This window comes from Peromyscus leucopus, chromosome 12, assembly GCF_004664715.2.
Source record: "Peromyscus leucopus breed LL Stock chromosome 12, UCI_PerLeu_2.1, whole genome shotgun sequence".
NCBI classification, from domain to species: Eukaryota; Metazoa; Chordata; class Mammalia; order Rodentia; family Cricetidae; genus Peromyscus; species Peromyscus leucopus.
This window is the reverse complement of record NC_051073.1, coordinates 3,654,483-3,671,471: the sequence shown is the minus strand read 5'-3', so window position 1 is coordinate 3,671,471 and position 16,989 is coordinate 3,654,483. Positions and strand designations below refer to the sequence as shown.

Genomic DNA, 16,989 nt, shown 5'->3' with positions numbered 1-16,989 from the left:
AGAAGAGGACATTGGATTCCCTGGAACTGGAGTTACAGATGGTTGTGAGCCAGTACGTGGGTGTTGGGAATTGAACTTGGGTCGGATGGAAGAGTAGCCAGTGCTCTTAACCGCTGGGCCTCCCTGGCCCGGTGGGGACAATTTTAAGACAAGTCACTCAGGCTCCTGGATTGCAGCCCTGCTGTTCAGCAAATAATCAGATCCTTACCTCAATTCGCTTTCCTCCAGTTTGCACAGTTTTCTTTTTCTGTGGCTTTGAGACATTGAAACCTTTTTTCTCCTTGCTTAAAATTTCCCCTGCCTTCTATGGCCTGTGAGTCCCAATGCGATCTTCATTTTCAAAGACTATGTCCCGCTGAAGTTTCAGAAATCACTTATTGGGCGGGAGTTGTGGGGAATACGGAACTGTATGAAACCCGTGTGGAAAGGACCAAGACATGTATGTCCAGCTTCCAAACAATTCTAGAATGTTCTAGAACACCCTTCCTCTACTAATCAGAAATTAGGAAACTCTATCTATCTATCTATCTATCTATCTATCTATCTATCTACCTATCTTATAAAATATCTACAATATGTTATATAATGTATCTACACTATATAATAGAATATATTTACAATATATTGTATGATATATTTAAAATATACTATATAGCATATTCACAATGTATTATATTTTAATATATGATATATTAAAATATATATTTAAAAAGAAAATCAGTAGTGTTGTGTTTTCTCAGGAGTGGTAGAGAGCTTGATTCTTTTTGCTGGCAACTACCCAGGTGTGGCTAAGAACTCTCAGAAAGGCAAGAGTGCTCCTAGGCAACTATCACTGTTAATTATCCTAAAAAGGATGTTTCTCACTGCAGATAGTCTTGTTCCACACAAGCTGTCATCAGAAAGACAAGGTCTGCCCTGGGGACAGTGCAAAAATGATTTTCTTGCTCAGATTCATTTATATTTTGAGGCTGGAGGGGGTGTGGAGCCCGGCTGCTGTTGTTGGAGTTGGGGTTTGCACTGGGAGCCAGAGGCGTGGATTCTTGTGTACACAGACCAGGAAAAGGAATATTCCCCTTGGACCATCCCCAAGTCTGCCCAGAGGGAAGGAACACGGGATGGTCAGTCAACACATGCTGGGGGAGCTGCCGCTGCAGACACCACCGGGGGATTCTGAGTCGGGGCTCTGCCAGGGTGGAGAGGCTCAGGGCTGTCCGAAGGTGCCAGAGTTCCCTATTCAAGGGCACTCTGCTCTCTCGTTTCCTTCCTCACAGTCCTTGTTCCTTCCCTCTCCTCTTCTACCTCATTCTCTTCCTCCTCTTCTCCTCATCTGGTTCCCTCCTTCCCTTCCTCTTCTTTCTTTCCTTTTCCTCTTCTCCCTCCTCCCCTTTCTCTTCTTTCCTTTTCCTCTCCTCTCCCTCCTCCCCTTCCTCCTCTCCCTTTCCCCTCTGCTCCAATCGATTATTACCCCAGAAGAACATAAAACACTCGAGCCCGAGGAGCTGGTAGCCCTGCTGCTCGCTGCAGTTCCTATTTAGAATTTCACACCAGCCAATGTTCCAGTTCAAAATACAGACTGAAGTCTTTTAGGAACCAAGAGCTTGTGACTCAGAAGTCAGCAATAGTCTTTCCCGTCCCAGTGCTGGGGAGCTGCTCCCCCGAGAGAGTCAATTTCTCACTTCTTTTTGCATACCAAACTTCTAGGCCTGTGCCTGGCTCTAGAGATGTGAGATAAACGCAAAGCTGTCTCTCATATCCAGAGGGCATCGATTCCAGGACTCCCTAAAGATGCCAGATCTTCAGATGCTGAACTCCCTCTTACAAAATAATTGTGTTTGCATAGATACTACACTCATCCACATACTTTAGATTGCTTGTAATACCTAATACAATGCAAATGTTATATAAATATTTATACTGTATTATTTAGGAAATAATGGCAAGAAACAGAAAAGCATTCAATAACAGATGCTTTACAAATGTGTCAGATCCATAATTGGTGGAATTCATGAATGTGGGTTCCTTAGACACGGACGGCCAAGTGGATATTGTTATTCTTTAAAAATCCTTTTGTTCTGTGGAAAGAGAAGTGATGGACCACAGAGACTCACATTCTCGGTTTGCTGAAATGTAAAAGCTTACTGGAGAAGTTTCCCTCTCCCCCAGAAGGACGACTTGGTAGGAATCCTGACTTAGCCTCCTGTTGCTGCAGGGAGACAGGGAGACAGATGCAAGGGACCAGGGACTTCCCTTTGGAAAAGGGTACCAGGTTAAGGAAGACTGGGACCAGTTCACAGAGTATACATTGTCACATGACACCGACCAACCTGGAGTTTCAAGCTGGAGGCTCCCAAACACAGGACAGGTTGTGGGGGTGAGGGGGGGGGAAGGGACCCGGACTGTGTAGCAACAACTCAGAACTATGAGGAGTTGGTGAATGGATTGGATTTATACACTTCCTGGGAGGCCTGCAGCTCTGCTCAGGCTTTTGACTTGCAGCTTACTGTCAGTATATGTGGACGGAACCCACTTTGCCCTCAGAATGTGAAGCATGTGTGAAATTTGGGTTCTTAAACCCCGAGAACAGGCCACCAACAGATTCATGACTAGTGCTGACCACAAAAGGTCTGTAGGATTACGAGGAACCAATCCTTAGTTCTTTAGTGCGATGTATGCTGAGCGCTGGGTGGGTCAAGTGTGGAGAGACACTTAACACCCTGTGGGTTTCAATGATGGCCAAAGAAGGGGCAAAAATAGCAGTTTTATTAAGCTATTTTTTTTCTTATTTTTGAAAGGCCTAACTCCCCCCCTTCGGCTTGCCAACACATAACTGCAAATATTTAAATGAGAAATGCTCTAAAATCATTCCAAATAAACTTTGGACACAGATCGAAGTCTAATTTCATTAAGTATTTGGAAATTTAAAGTGCATTAAAAATCATCATTAATTTGCTTTTAGGATGGCTGTTAAAAAGGTAAATGGGGGCTGGAGAGATGGCCCAGCAGTTTAGAGCACTGGCTGCTCTTGCAGAGGACCTGGTTAGGATTCCCAGCACCTACATGGGGCCTCACAACTGTCTGTAACTCTGGTTATAGGGAATTTGACGCCCTCTTCTGGCCTCCGTGGGCACCAGGCATGTACATGGTGCACATACATACATGCAGGCAAAACATTCATACACATAAAATAAAAGAAACAAATCATAAAATTGCAAAAACTGAAATGGCTAGAGGTCTCAGAGCATGTACTTAAGGCTATAGGACACATAGGCATAGCATTTCACATCAGAGAGTTTCAACTGAATGCATTTCTAACAGGATGGAACCCGTCTTACCTGTGGCTTCCACCATTCCCTCCAGGATGACCACAATCTCCAGTTCCTCTTTAGGTAGTTGGGCTTTGGAGATCTCCCAGAAGGGACTCTGTTGGTTAATTTCATGGCTAATAATCAATGGTGACACTAGAAAGAGTCGGTCATCCCCAGTGTAGTACCCTACGTTGATATCTGTCTGGTTGAGGGGGATGAACTCCCCCTCTGAAGTCTGTTTGGACTTGATCAACTTGGCTCTGATGGAAGCCTCCACGATGTGGGAATTCCTCAGGTCACCTACCCGGAACATCAGGCATAGTTTCCCATCCCGCATGGAGATCACCGCGTGGGTAGAGAAGACCAGGGTCTCTGCCCTCTTCTTGGGCTGGGATATTTTCACAAACATACATCCTACCATGAATGCGTTGACAATGGACCCCAACACAGACTGGATTAAGAGGAGAATAATTCCCTCGGGACACTTGTCCGTGATGACCCGGTACCCATAACCAATGGTGGTTTCTGTCTCTATTGAGAATAAAAAAGCAGAGACAAACCCATTGAGGTTGGTAACACAGGGAGTCCAGGACGGGTCCTCTATGTGGTCCATGTCTCCCCGGATGTATGCAATTAGCCACCAGATCATCCCAAAGAAGAGCCATGTTACTGTGTAGACCATGACAAAGATTAACAGGTTGAATCTCCACTTTAGGTCCACGAGGGTGGTGAAGATATCCGTCAGGTATCGGTAGGTCTCCCTCACGTTGCCATGGTGGACGTTACACTTCCCATCCTTCCTCACGTACCTCTGGATTTTCCTTTTGGTCCTGTCTCGGCTGATGTGCCTTGGCAGGTCGTCCCTGGCTTGCTTAGGCAACTTTGGCTGGTGAATGGCCACTGGGCTTTCCACGTCCTGGTCCATGGAATCGCCTTCCAGGACATTCGCTGGCAGTTTGAAGAAAAGAAAAGAGAGTCCAAATGAAATGCTGTTTTTTTTTTTTTTTTTTTAAGCTAATGGAATCACACACTTAATCTATAGCAGGAAACTCAAATACCGCTTTTGCACTTATGAACTAGGTTAACAGCCATTTTTACTCAGCTCCATCTGGACAGGCCCTCAGTTGACTTGCACTGCTGTGTGCTGAGATCTAGCAGGCACAAGTCCTTTGTCACCCAGCACACCAGGATGAAGCTCAGTGCTGTGACATTGGCTCCCTGCCAGGAGCTTCCACTGCCCCTGCTCCCATGGCGGGGTGTCTCCTGACTCTATCTGAGATGTTAAAACATGGCAGAGAGAGAGACAGCAGGCTCCTTATAGAAGGCATCTTGGGATTCAGACATACTGGCTCTGTCACTCACCAGTATGAATGTCACATGCTTTTATGAACTAAACAGTAATGTCCCCAGACACATAGGTGAAGCCTGAACCTTCAGGATAACTGTCTTTAGGGATTGAAGCTTCTGGTAGTTAGCCAATTACCAAGGAAACACATCTCTGAGTATGTCTTTAAGAATGTTTCCAGAAAGATTCAACTGAGAAGCAGAGATCTGCTCTGAATGTGGGCACCGTTCTCAGGGACTGAGACCCACCCTGAATGAAAAGGAGAAAGGACAAGCAAGCAAGCATCAGTGTTTGTTCCCTGTCTTCTGAGGGGGAGTCAATGTCACCAGCCACCTCACACTCCTGCCACTGTGCCTCCAAACTTTGAGCCAAAGAAAACTTGCATCCTGATGTTGTCTTCCTCAGCTGGTCTGTCACAGCAGAGAGAAAAGTTAAAAATACAAGCCTTTGAGGAGATGATTACAGGTTGAGCGGGTCCTAATCTAATACAACCCATGTCTTTAGAAGATGAGACACAGGAACACACGTGAACCAGTGGAAGGCCACATAGAGTGAAAGACACCATCTCAGAGAGAGAAGGAGGAAGGGAGGGAGGGAGGAAGAAAGAGAGAGAGATTTCCAAAACCAGCCCTGCTTGAACTTCCAGCCTCCAAAACAGAATGGTAAGACAATGAATATCTACTGTCTGTTACAGCAACTTGAACTGGCGAATACACTATTCACATCTTTAATTTCTTTGTTTGCAAAATGCCCATTGGACCAACTCATGGGGGTCATTATAAGGGAAAATGACCTCACAGGTGACATGGGCCAACATGCTAGGTCATTAAATACCTCGTTGTAATAAACTGCTTCTTTATTACTCTTTATATTTAGGGTAAAAATTTTGAACAAGTTCTTTAAAGTACTGCTCAAATTTCAGGCTTAAACACTTTCCTAAGAAGGGTGCATGCCTTATACTTCAATGGTTGATTCAATGCCAAGGTTAAAAAAGAAGCGTGGAGAAATGTTCTCTCTTGTGTATTCACACATTTGGTTTGCTTTCTGCTTCAGCTTTGAGCATCTGTACCTTGGCATGTGGAGTTATTTCTTTCTGATGGCCTTTGTGAAGAATGTACCAGTTAGCAACGCATTAGGAAAGCTCTCTTAGTTGCTGAGTGCAAAGGGAATTTCAGAACGGGCTCTGCTATTAAATGCATAGAAACCACTGTCTGCAATGACTTGTTTAGCCAGTGATTTCAGAGCTGCTGAAAGTTTGATGAGCAGTTTCTTCCCCCAGGCTTTCACTCTGGTCCTTCAGTTGAGCTAGGCATTTGCTCAGTGGTGGCTGAGTTTTCCTCTTGGTTCAAGCAGAAGTGAGGTCTAGGGAGAAACGATCACTTATTTAAATAAGAAAACAGGGCTGGGACTTGTGAGGTATTCTCTTAACTTATGAATCAGTCTTGCTTGTGGTTGGTGAGTCGCCTTTAAAATTGATTGCATGGATCTGTTTTTCGGTTTCTACCCAAGGAAGCAGGCAATCTATAGAGCGTATTGTGTGAATTGAGAGCCTTGTCCTATAGATCACTGGCCTCAATGAGCCTTCCATTTGTAAGCAAAAAAAAAATTGCTCCCCCCAGTCAGAATTGATGCAGGGGCTGGAATAGAGATGTAGGAAGGGGACCGCAGGTGGGTGAGATACGTGGGTGGAGGGCCCCGCCCCTGTCCCCTGCCACAGCCTTTATATAGGAGGATGCTTTTGGTCCTGGGTGGTTCCCCTCAGCTCTTTTTGCTCTGCTTTCCTCAGTGGCCTCTAAATAGGATTCCATCTGGTTGACTACTGAGATCAAACTGTGGCAGTCAGGGAAGGCTTTGCAAGCTCACAGGGACCCCAGCAGGCCGGAAGCATACTGAAGTCTGGACTTCTGGCAGGCTGTGTGGTGCATGGCCACTCTGAACCTTTATGTCTCTGAGTCCTGAAGTGGAAGGAGACGGCTTGTATGTTAGCTACCTTTCAGCAGCCTTCTGGTATTTCTACTTCAATACAACGAAGGGAATCAGCCCCCTGCTGGAAGCTCTTTCCCCTGTTTTTGATTTGGTGGCTCTGCTCCAGCACCAGGTGTTCATCGTGAACTGAGGGGCCTCTCTGAGAGGCTGGGGAGTTGATGATGCTCCGAGGTTGCCAGCTGACTCCTTGGGGTGAGGACCACATTCCTGTCCTCTTTGCATTCCAGGCTCAGAAGGATAGAGATCCCAGTAAGGTGACCAATGACAGACAAACTCTGGTGCTCAGATTTTACCTTTTGTTTTAATCATTTTTCTCATCACGGTGACAAAACACCCCACAAGAGCAGCTCAAGAGAGGAAGGTTTTTTTTTTTTTTTTTTTTTTTTTTTTTTTTTTTTTTTTGCTCACGGTTTGAGTGTGCAGTCCATCATGGTGGAGGAAGGCATGGCGGCAGGAACCCGTGGTTGCTGATGGCATTGCCATCAGGAAGCAGAGAGGTGAGTGGTTATGTTAGTTCCTTTCTTGCTTTCATGGAGTCTCACGTTAACTGCTTTCTTGCTTTTATGACCCAAACCCATGAGATGGTGTTGCCCAGATTTAGGATGGGTGTTTTGTTAACCAAGTCCAGAAATCCCAGAGGTTTGTCTTCTGACTGGTCCTAGATTCTGTCAAGTTGAAAGGATCGCTCCCACTGAAAGCTCAGTGTGCATTTTCTTCCGATCCCCTCACTGTGCCCTCAACACCTTTGTCATAAACACTAGACCGTAGACTAGAGTGTCTACAGAGTGCGAACCCCGACGACTAGACCAAGCTCAAACACATGGGATTTGAGAGAGCTAAAAAACAAACAAACAACAAACAAACAAACGCCACGACCAGCAAAGATAAGGAGCCACAGCTACTGAAGACCCAAATCCATCCAGTAGATTCAGTTGTTTGTGGTTAACTTAAAACCCATTCACTTGGGAGGTCCCATTTAGCCCCATTCATGTGATAGCACCTCAACGATTAGATGATGGTGAGAGTCACCGGGGTGTCCTCTCAGGAACTCGCAAAGCCCCATTAGATGCTGCAGATACCCAATGGGTAACTGAAGTGAGACAGAGGGCTTGAGTTCTCTATGACATCATTCCGTGTGCTCTGACCAGACTCTGCTGCGCCCTGTACACAGATGGGCTCATCATTCGAGAAATGTCCTGGCTGAGGCTATAACTCAAGGCCCACCGAGAACAAGGCTAAGATGTTTGTGTGTCAGAGAAAAAAAAACTGTTTAAATCATGTCCATAATTCTTTGATGAGGACGGACACTGGGTGCCTCACTGTTGAGGCTTCCTGTGGGGGCAGTCCGGTCACTGCTGCTCAATGCTGCCTCCTGGCTTGAGTCAGACAGCTCCTGCTGAGGTTCCGATAAAGACACTCCGCCTTGTTGAATGAGGCTTGGCTTCATTTCTATTTCTGTACCACAGAGTCCTGCCATTCTGTCAAGGTGGCCTCAGTGATGGAGTCATGCCCCATCTAGAGTCTCAGGATCAAGGTTTTAAGTAGTAGGCAAAGCCCCCTCTTAGATCTTTGCCTCTTCTATGTGTGTGTGGGGTAATACAGAAGTCAAGAGATGAAGGAACCTGGGTCCCAAACAGTGTGGGGACCTGCCTGTGGTGATATTTTATCTGTGTCCCCCAATAAAGTTTATCTGAGGATCAGAGGAAGAAGCCAGCCACTATATTAAACATAGAAGTCAGGCAGTGGTAGCACACACCTTTAATCCTATCTCTCGGGAGGCAGGGATCTGTCTGGATCTCTGTGAGTTCAAAGCCACTCTGGGAACAGAGCCAGGCATGGTGGCACATTCCTTAAATTCCAACACTAGTTAACCATAAAGGTCTGGAGGTCTGTACAGACAGACAGGAAGTGACAGCACTGGGCAGGAAGAGGAAGTGATGTAACTGGGCAGAGAGGAAATGAGACGGCAGAACAGAAAGCCATATAGGCGAGGGCACACAGGAAGTAGGTCTCTTTGGAAGCTGTGGAGTTGGTGAGGTGAGGTTAGTTGTGGCTTTTCCTATTCCTCCGATCTCTCAGGTTTTAACCCCGATGTCTGGCTCCAGGTTTTTATTTAATAAGACCTTTTAAGATTCATGTTACACCTGCCATCTGTCTAGGAACAAGAAAAACCGGGGCTGTGATGGGCCATTCTACATTTGCCTCTGTTATTAAGTCCACCTCTGATTTTACAGCCAGAAACACACAATGCCTCTAAGAAGACAGAAGAGTTACCAGTCAGGGGAGGAGGACAGGAAGAGAGGCCAAGATGGAATGCGTGTGTTCGTGCTTGTAAGAGTCAGTGTGTGGGTAACCGAATGCTATGATTAGTGAGTCTAGATGCTTGTACCGCTTCAGTGACTTCAAAAACAAGCCAAGGGAGCCAGGCCCCCCTCAGAGTGCGGTGAGAAGGTGGTCTTGGTGGTGCTCCTTCATTTGAGACAATAGGTGCTGACCACATTCATCATGGAATGATGAGGAATGGGCACAACAGCACAGAGTTGAGAGAAAGACAAACCCAAGAGGACAATACTGGGAGAGTAGAAGACCCTGGGGCACAGCAAGGGCAAGATCAGCCAGGAGAGCACCATATGGGATGGGATGGGTGATGGGACCAGGGACAGCAGGGCTTCATGACTGCATCGGTGACGTCATGGGAATCATGTCCAGGGAGGAAGGACCACCATTCCAGCTGTTAGCTGTGAGCAGTTCCCACGAGTCCATGCGCTGATGTGCCTGGGGAATTATAGAAGGAAATGCCATTGGGGTCACTTAACGGTTCTTTCTTGCAGTGCATGTATGCATTTGAGGGATGATCTGGATGACATTTCTAGAGCATTCTAAGATGTGTGGCAGCGCCAGCTGGGCTGGCTTGCGGAGCATCCCGTCTGCATCCTTGCACAGTCCGGGACACAGACGGTGTCTTACGAGCTGTGGTGATGTGAATGAGAAAGGCCCCCTCGTGCTCCTGTGTTTGAACTCTTGGTTCCCGGTGTTGGTGTTGTCTGAGAAGGTGCTGGGGCCTTTCGGACGCACGGCTTTGCTGGAGGAAGTACGTGACTGGGGGTAGGGTGGAGCTGGAGTTTATGTAGTCTGGTTCACTTCATCTTTTCTCTCTAGGCTTCCTATGAGTGGATGAAATATGATCACCTGCTTCCTGACTGCCAGCCTCAGTGTCTGCTGCCGAGGGGTGGGCCTGCAGGAACTTGCGTGTGTGCGTGCGTGCGTGCATGTGTATCTGTGTATCTTACAGTGAGTGTCAGGAGAGGACAGGTACACTGTTCCCATCCATTTGACCCAGTTTCAGAAGTTCAGACAGTGACCTCAGCCTGTGGACATGTGGGCTCCTTTTCTGTTGAGCATGCCTTGCTAGATGAAAAGATAGATGCCTCACAGAACGGGAGAGGATATGTCCCAACCACGCACTCCACAGGGCATTGGTAACCAGGAGATGTGAGGAACTCCTACAGCAGAGGCAGGCAGAGCTCTGGAGAGGGTTTTCTGAGGAAAGTGCGCCAGTGGCCAGTAAGCCCATGAACTATACTCAGCGTTGCTAGGCATTAGGAAAATGCAAATCAAAACCATAATTAGATACCAATCCATACACATTACAAAGGCCATTGTAAAAAAAAGGGAGAAAATGGAAAATTACGAGTATTTATGAGCCTGGACACATTGCTGATAGGGATGGAAGAGCCTGCAGCCACCAGGGATGATCGTGTGTCAGTTGCTCAAAAAGATAGACACAGTGGAGCTGGAGAGATGGCTCTGCAGAGGAGTGGCCGCATCCGGGCTGGTGAGGGCTAGAGGCAGAAGAGCCTCGGCAGGAAGCAGGGTGGGTACTGCCGTACGGGTGCTGGCCCAGCAAACAGCGTTCAGGGGTTTCATCCAGCACATGCTGGGGACAGCAATGGCCCACATGGACGGAGATGAGATTCCTCCTCCTTTGTATGTCACAGTGAATTCTAGACAGATCAAGGCTTCAAATGAAAAATAGGAAACTACAGCCGGGAGCGCAGAAGATGTTATTTTCCCAAGTAGCACCAGGAGCTGAGACAGGCCCCTTTAAAGCCATGCTAGGAATCCAGGAGCTTCATTAAAAGACGGATATTTTTGGCAACATAAAAATTTAAATGTCTGTTAAAAAATATAAGAGGACAAATCCAGAAAAATATCTACAAAGTGCAGTGTGCGTGCTCCCACCTATGAAGGCACAGGCAGTCAGCCTGAAAAGTGGATGAGGTGTTTCTGAGAGAAGAAATACAGAGTCAGAAAGTGCAGGGCGTGCTGGTCAACCGCAGTGAAGCAAAAGCAATGCAAATGAAACAACATTTAAAAAAAGAAACACGGGGCTGGAGAGATGGCTCAGAGGTTAAGAGCACTGGCTGCTCTTCCAGAGGTCCTGGGTTCAATTCCCAGCACCCGCATGGCAGTTCACAACTGTCTGGAGCTCCAGTTCCAGGGGATCTGGCATCCTCACACAGACATAGATGCAGGCAAAACCCCAAAGTACATAAAAAATAAATAAATCTAAAAAAAGCAAACAACCCAAGATCAATAGTAAATGGAGTATGTTAACCCAATGTCTGCCACCAGTGCTTACTAAATGCACTGTTGCTGACCGCATCAACGGAGTACTATGTGGCTGTATCTAATGCTACCCATACCCTTCTAGAGTCTGCAACTGGTCATCTTTCCAAGGTGGCCGATATTTAAAGTCCCCACCGTGGCCTCCCAGAATGCTGTCACTGTTCCTTGGTCTTGCTCTTCCATGGTTCTTTCCGCTTCCAGCACGGGAGACGTGACCCTCCGACCTCGGCAACAGGACCTGGTCCCTGCAGCAGGCCTGCAGCACCATGCCTGAATGAGGGGGCATGTGTTCATTGGCCTAGCCAACGGTCCGTGCTGCAGCGCTGAGCGAAAAAGCAGAGTCCGAACCGTGCATCTGCTTTGCACATGTTGCCTTCTTACAATAGCTTGTGTGTGTTTGTGAATGTGTGTTGTATGTACATAGAAAACCATTCTCCAAAATACAAATTTTGATCCATTTCTGAGCTGTAAGTTTGTGTGGGTGTTTTTACTTTCTCTTTCAATTTTTCTATATTTAAATCTTTCCCTTAATATGTTTCACTTAAAAATATCAGTGGGAAACATCATGTTTGCTCTGGTTTTATTGTCTCAAACATGTATAAGATATCAAGAAAGCTCATTGGACTTGGCAATTGGGACTCACTGGTGTGGGTTGAATGAACAGTGTCTTCCCCACATTTATGCCTGGAAATGTGATCTTGCTCAGTAAAGGGTCTTTGGGGAATTAATTAGCTCAAGGGACAAGCTGAGGTTGTATTGGGTTAGGTCAGAACCTACACCCAATTAGACACCTCATGAGGGGTGGAACACACCAGATGTATAGAGCTGGTCACTTGATGAGAAGGTGGAGAGCAATCAGACTGATGTTACTACAAGCCAACACTACGAACACCCGACCCCTCCTTTCAGCTTGCAGACAGAATAGGGCTCTGCTCATACCGTGACTTTGAACTCTGGCCCTAGGACTCTGGGTTTCAGTGTCTTTAGATGTCTCAGTTCATGGCACTTTTGTTGTGGTCTTCCCAGAAAGCCGACACAAGGAGATGTCTACGGAGAGGGAGACCTGAGCCAGACTGTAGTGGGTGACAGAGTGGGCAGTTTGAGGCAAGGAGGGGCAGTGAAGATGGCATAATGAGAGGCAGAAAAAGCTGGAGGGGAGCTGGTCAGAGGAGGGATTTGTGTGTGCAAGCATGAGCTTGTGCCCTGAGTGTCCTGAATGGGAGATGCCTGGGTATATTCGCCAGCTGAGACAGAGCCTAAGGGGAGAGCTGGCATTCGGAAGGGGGTTGGTTGGTAGAAGAGGTGATTGATAGGTATTAAAATCAGTGCCACAGCACACAGGAAAGCAGGAGTGAGGAGTGAGCATCTGCCAGACAGGCAGCGATGGCCAGGGATGTGGGACAAGGGGACACTGGAAACATTTCCCTCTGGCTTTGTATCCTAAAGGAACCTCATGTTGGCTCTGTTTAGAGAGTGAATTTCATGGCCTGCCTAGCCACACACTAGGTCACAGCAGCATTGTCTTATCGTAGTACCCCAAGGTGGAGTTTGTCTACAGACGAGTGGACCTAGTGAGTGTGAATCAGCACACAGTAGAGTGCCGTTCAGTCACAGTCTAACGCTTGGACAAGCCTTCGGGAGAGTATGCAAACGGAGGGAAGTTAGAAGAGAACAAATACGAATGAGTCCATCACACCAGACACAGGCCCTAGCGACATTCACTTCAGAGACAGAAAGCGGCATGGCAGATGTCGGGCCGGGACTAGGGAACTGTTGTCTCAGTGAGTACAGAGGTTCTGTTTGGGAAAATGGGAAAGTTCGGGGGATGGCGGCATAGAGTGTGAATGGCCTTGAGGGGCTCCCTTAGGAATGGTGAACGTGGGGCTGGCGAGATGGCTCAGCCAATAAAGAGTTTGCATTGGAAGTTCAGGACCCCACGGTCAGATCCCTGACACCCCTCCGAAAAACAAAACAAAACTGGGGGGGGGGTGCCTGCCTGTAAGCCCAGCTCTCAGCACTGGGGAGGCAGAGACAGGGTGATCCCTTTGGCCAGTGGCCTAGCTGAGTCAGTGATCTCCAGGTTCACTGAGCCTCAGGCTGTAAGGTGGAGAGCAATCTAGAGGACACCTGGACGGTGTCCGCGTGGCCTGTGGACACATTGCATGCACACCTGCACACACCTGGCTGTGCCCTTTGGTGTCCGCGTGGCCTGTGGACACATGGCATGCACACCTGCACACACCTGGTTGTGCCCTTTGGTGTCGACGTGGCCTGTGGACACATGGCATGCACACCTGCACACACCTGGTTGTGCCCTTTGGTGTCGGCGTGGCCTGTGGACACATGGCATGCACACCTGCACACACCTGGCTGTGCCCTTTGGTGTCGGCATGGCCTGTGGACACATGGCATGCACACCTGCACACACCTGGCTGTGCCCTTTGGTGTCGGCATGGCCTGTGGACACATGGCATGCACACCTGCACGCGCAAGTACACACAGGCACGTGCTCATGCACAAAAATGGTCACGGCGGTAAGTTTTGTATTGTACAAGGGAAGCTGTGCTAACGAAACGAAACAAAACAAACAAAAACAAACAGAGAAAACAAGCATCCCTGGTGAGGTGTGTTTCTGCCTCACTCCAGGGAAGGACTGTGAAGAACCGTGACACCAAAGAGGGTAAAGGCAGACTTGTTCCCTTTACCCTCTCCTCGGCACTTTCTGATTTCTAACCAGGTCCTGATCTTCCTGGGCAGATAGTAAATGTTCGTAGTGTGACGGAGATGCAGAGAGGGTCATGTGGAGGGAGGGAGAGAGACGCGCCCCCTCCTTGACCCAGACACCCAGGGAGAGGTGGCTACTCTGAGCTGTTTGCAGACATCGCTAGAGCGGTCGTCAGCGCCTTCTCCCATGCTGCTTTCCTTATCTGGGATCGCACCCTGCAGGGTCTGGTGACCATGCCTGTCCCTTGTCCTTTATGTCTGATGTGTGAAGGTGAGATGGCTTTCAGGAGTGCTCTGCGCCTTGAGCTTGGGTGACCTCTGCAGACGATTGTAATCAGAAGTCTAGACAGACGCTGAGGTTTAAAGTCACAGGTGTGCGTGAGGAAAGAAGTCCTGTCCCTGCGGCGGGGACGTGTGACAGCCGCGAAGGGACAAAGGGACCTGTTAGAAACTTAGCTTGGGGGTCCCGTGATGCAAATGTAAATTTAGAATGCCTGGTACCTTGTTGTAAGGTTAAAATACTCATGTTGGCTTTGCAAGATGCATAGTGTCATTGCCTGGAGGAGGTAAATGACAGCTCATCTTGGACACCCGGTGATCTCTCTCTGAGTGTCACCTCAGAAGTCAGACTTCATTAAGGACCACTGGGAGCCTCTTGGGATCCTATGTTCAGTTGTCAAGTTGTCATTGCTGGCGGAGGGGAACCAGAAGACCCAACCCAGTGTTGACCTGGTCCGTCAAGCTATTGGCCCTGTCATGGGGTCACAGGCCCCGATCCGCTCAGAGGAAGGACACCTTTGGTCATTTTCATCACGTCTGGGGAAGCGCTAGCAGCCTTTCTAACGAACGAGATGGGCCGCAGTTAACTTTCCCTTCTCTGTCATCCAGCACGCAGGAAGTGAGGCCCCAGGCAACCAGGAGGTGGATTTTCCTGGGATCCAGTGTGTCATGGCCACCTTCCTGTGCTTTCAGAAGTGGTGGCTGCTGCAGGCTTGTTCTCTCCCTGGGGACTGTGGTGTTGGTAGCTTTCCTACTCGAGCAAAAAGGCCAGCCTCGCTGAATCGAACTCTCTCTCCCTCTCTGTCTCTCTCTGTCTCTCTCTGTCTCTCTCTCTGTCTCTCTCTCTGTCTCTCTCTCTGTCTCTCTCTCTCTCTCTCTCTCTCTCTCTGTGTGTGTGTGTGTGTAGGCACAGGATAGCATGCCACGCTGACCGGCAGGCAATCCTGTTCACCAGCCATGTATATCTGCTCAGCCTACTTCTACCTCTGAGTCTCTGACACAGGACTTTCTCAGGCTCACTCCTGCAGTGCCAGCACCCAGGGGCAGAGGTAGATTAGATTTCCGTTGGGGGCATCTGGGTACATAGTGAGTTCCAGGCCAGTGTGGGTTGTATGTAAGATACTGTCTCAAAAAACAAAACAAGCCGGCGGTGGTGGCGCACGCCTTTAATCCCAGCACTCGGGAGGCAGAGCCAGGCGGATCTCTGTGAGTTCGAGGCCAGCCTGGACTACCAAGTGAGTTCCAGGAGAGGCACAAAGCTACACAGAGAAACCCTGTCTCGAAAAACAAAAAAAAAAAAAAAAAAAAAAAAAAAAATTAAAAACAAAACAAAAAAAACAAAACAAAACAAAACAAAACAAAAATCCTACACTGAGGAGCGACCATGAACGGACCAGCAAATACAGACTTGAGCACACGGTGGCAGTTGCTCCTGAATCTGTGTCCCAGGAGGGACGCCGTTTGTAAGTGGAATAGTCACTATTTTTATAAATTCAACATTGCCCTGGAAATCGTGTGAAATCCAGAAACAGTCTAAGACACAGATGGGAAGGGCCCATCTGGAAGCTCGGAGTGGGACCTGGTGACGCAGAACTTGGGCAGAGTCCCGTGTGGTCGCGTTCCACACGTGGATGAGAGCCCACGAATGTTCTAGCACATGGCTCAAGGCATTGGTGAAGACTTCACAAAGGACGCGGGAAGTGACCGGCCTCGAGGAGGGAAAGAGAAAGCCGACCTTGACCATGTGTCTGATCCACGTCAGGTACCAGATGGGCCCCGGAAGTGAAGAAGCACCTTACATGTGAGGAGGGAGGCATGGAGGGGTCCAGTGTTTGCTTGAGCTGACGCAGAAGTCTGGTGGAGACGAGAGGCAGATCTGAGGTCATGTGGCCTCGTTCTGCAGTGCAAATTCTTTCCCTTCTGACATTGAAGATAGGTGAGAGGAAGTGCGTTTGTACATGTGTGACTGTGTATGTGTGAGAATGTGTGCATGTGTGACTGTGTATGTGTGAGAATGTGTGCATATCAGAGTGTATATGTGTGTGTGAGAATATGTGCATATCAGAGTGTATATGTGTGTATGTGTGAGAATATGTGCATATCAGAGTGTATATGTGTGTATGTGTGAGAATGTGTGCATATCAGAGTGTATGTGTGTGTATGTGTGAGAATGTGTACATATCTGAGTGTATGTGTGAGAATGTGTGCATATCAGAGTGTATATGTGTGTATGTGTGAGAATGTGTGCATATCAGAGTGTATGTGTGTGTATGTGTGCACGTCTGAGTCTATGTGTTTGCATGTACAAGAATGGGTGCATACCTGAGTGTGTGTGTGTGTATGTGTATATATGTATCTATATATATGTATATATATACATATGTTTGAGAGTGTGTGTTTATGTGAGGGTTTATGTGTGAGAATGTTAGCATATGTGAGTATATGTATGTGCATGTATATAGACATATGTATATATGTGCATGAATCTATATATATGTCTGAGAACGTTAGGATTATGTGAGTGTACATGTGTGTATGTATGTGTATATGTACATATATGTGCCTATGTGTATATGAGTATATGAGAATGCTATCATATGTGAGTATATATATATATGTATATATACATATATGTGCCTATGTATATTAATATATGTATTTGTGAGTGTAAGTGTGTGCATACATACACACTCCTGTGTCTGTACAATGAGAAGAATCTTG

At 47.5% G+C, this 16,989-nt stretch overlaps 1 protein-coding gene across 2 annotated transcripts in view; it reads right to left on the bottom strand.

Moving 5' to 3' along the window:
• Positions 1–16,989, bottom strand: part of Kcnj6 (potassium inwardly rectifying channel subfamily J member 6) — a 245,429-nt gene that overhangs the window by 80,476 nt on the left and 147,964 nt on the right. For both annotated transcript variants that reach the window (XM_028879949.2, XM_028879948.2), the window contains exon 3: positions 3,333–4,253. In XM_028879949.2, coding sequence (XP_028735782.1) covers positions 3,333–4,253 — 921 coding nt within the window. The remainder of the gene's footprint in view (positions 1–3,332; positions 4,254–16,989) is intronic.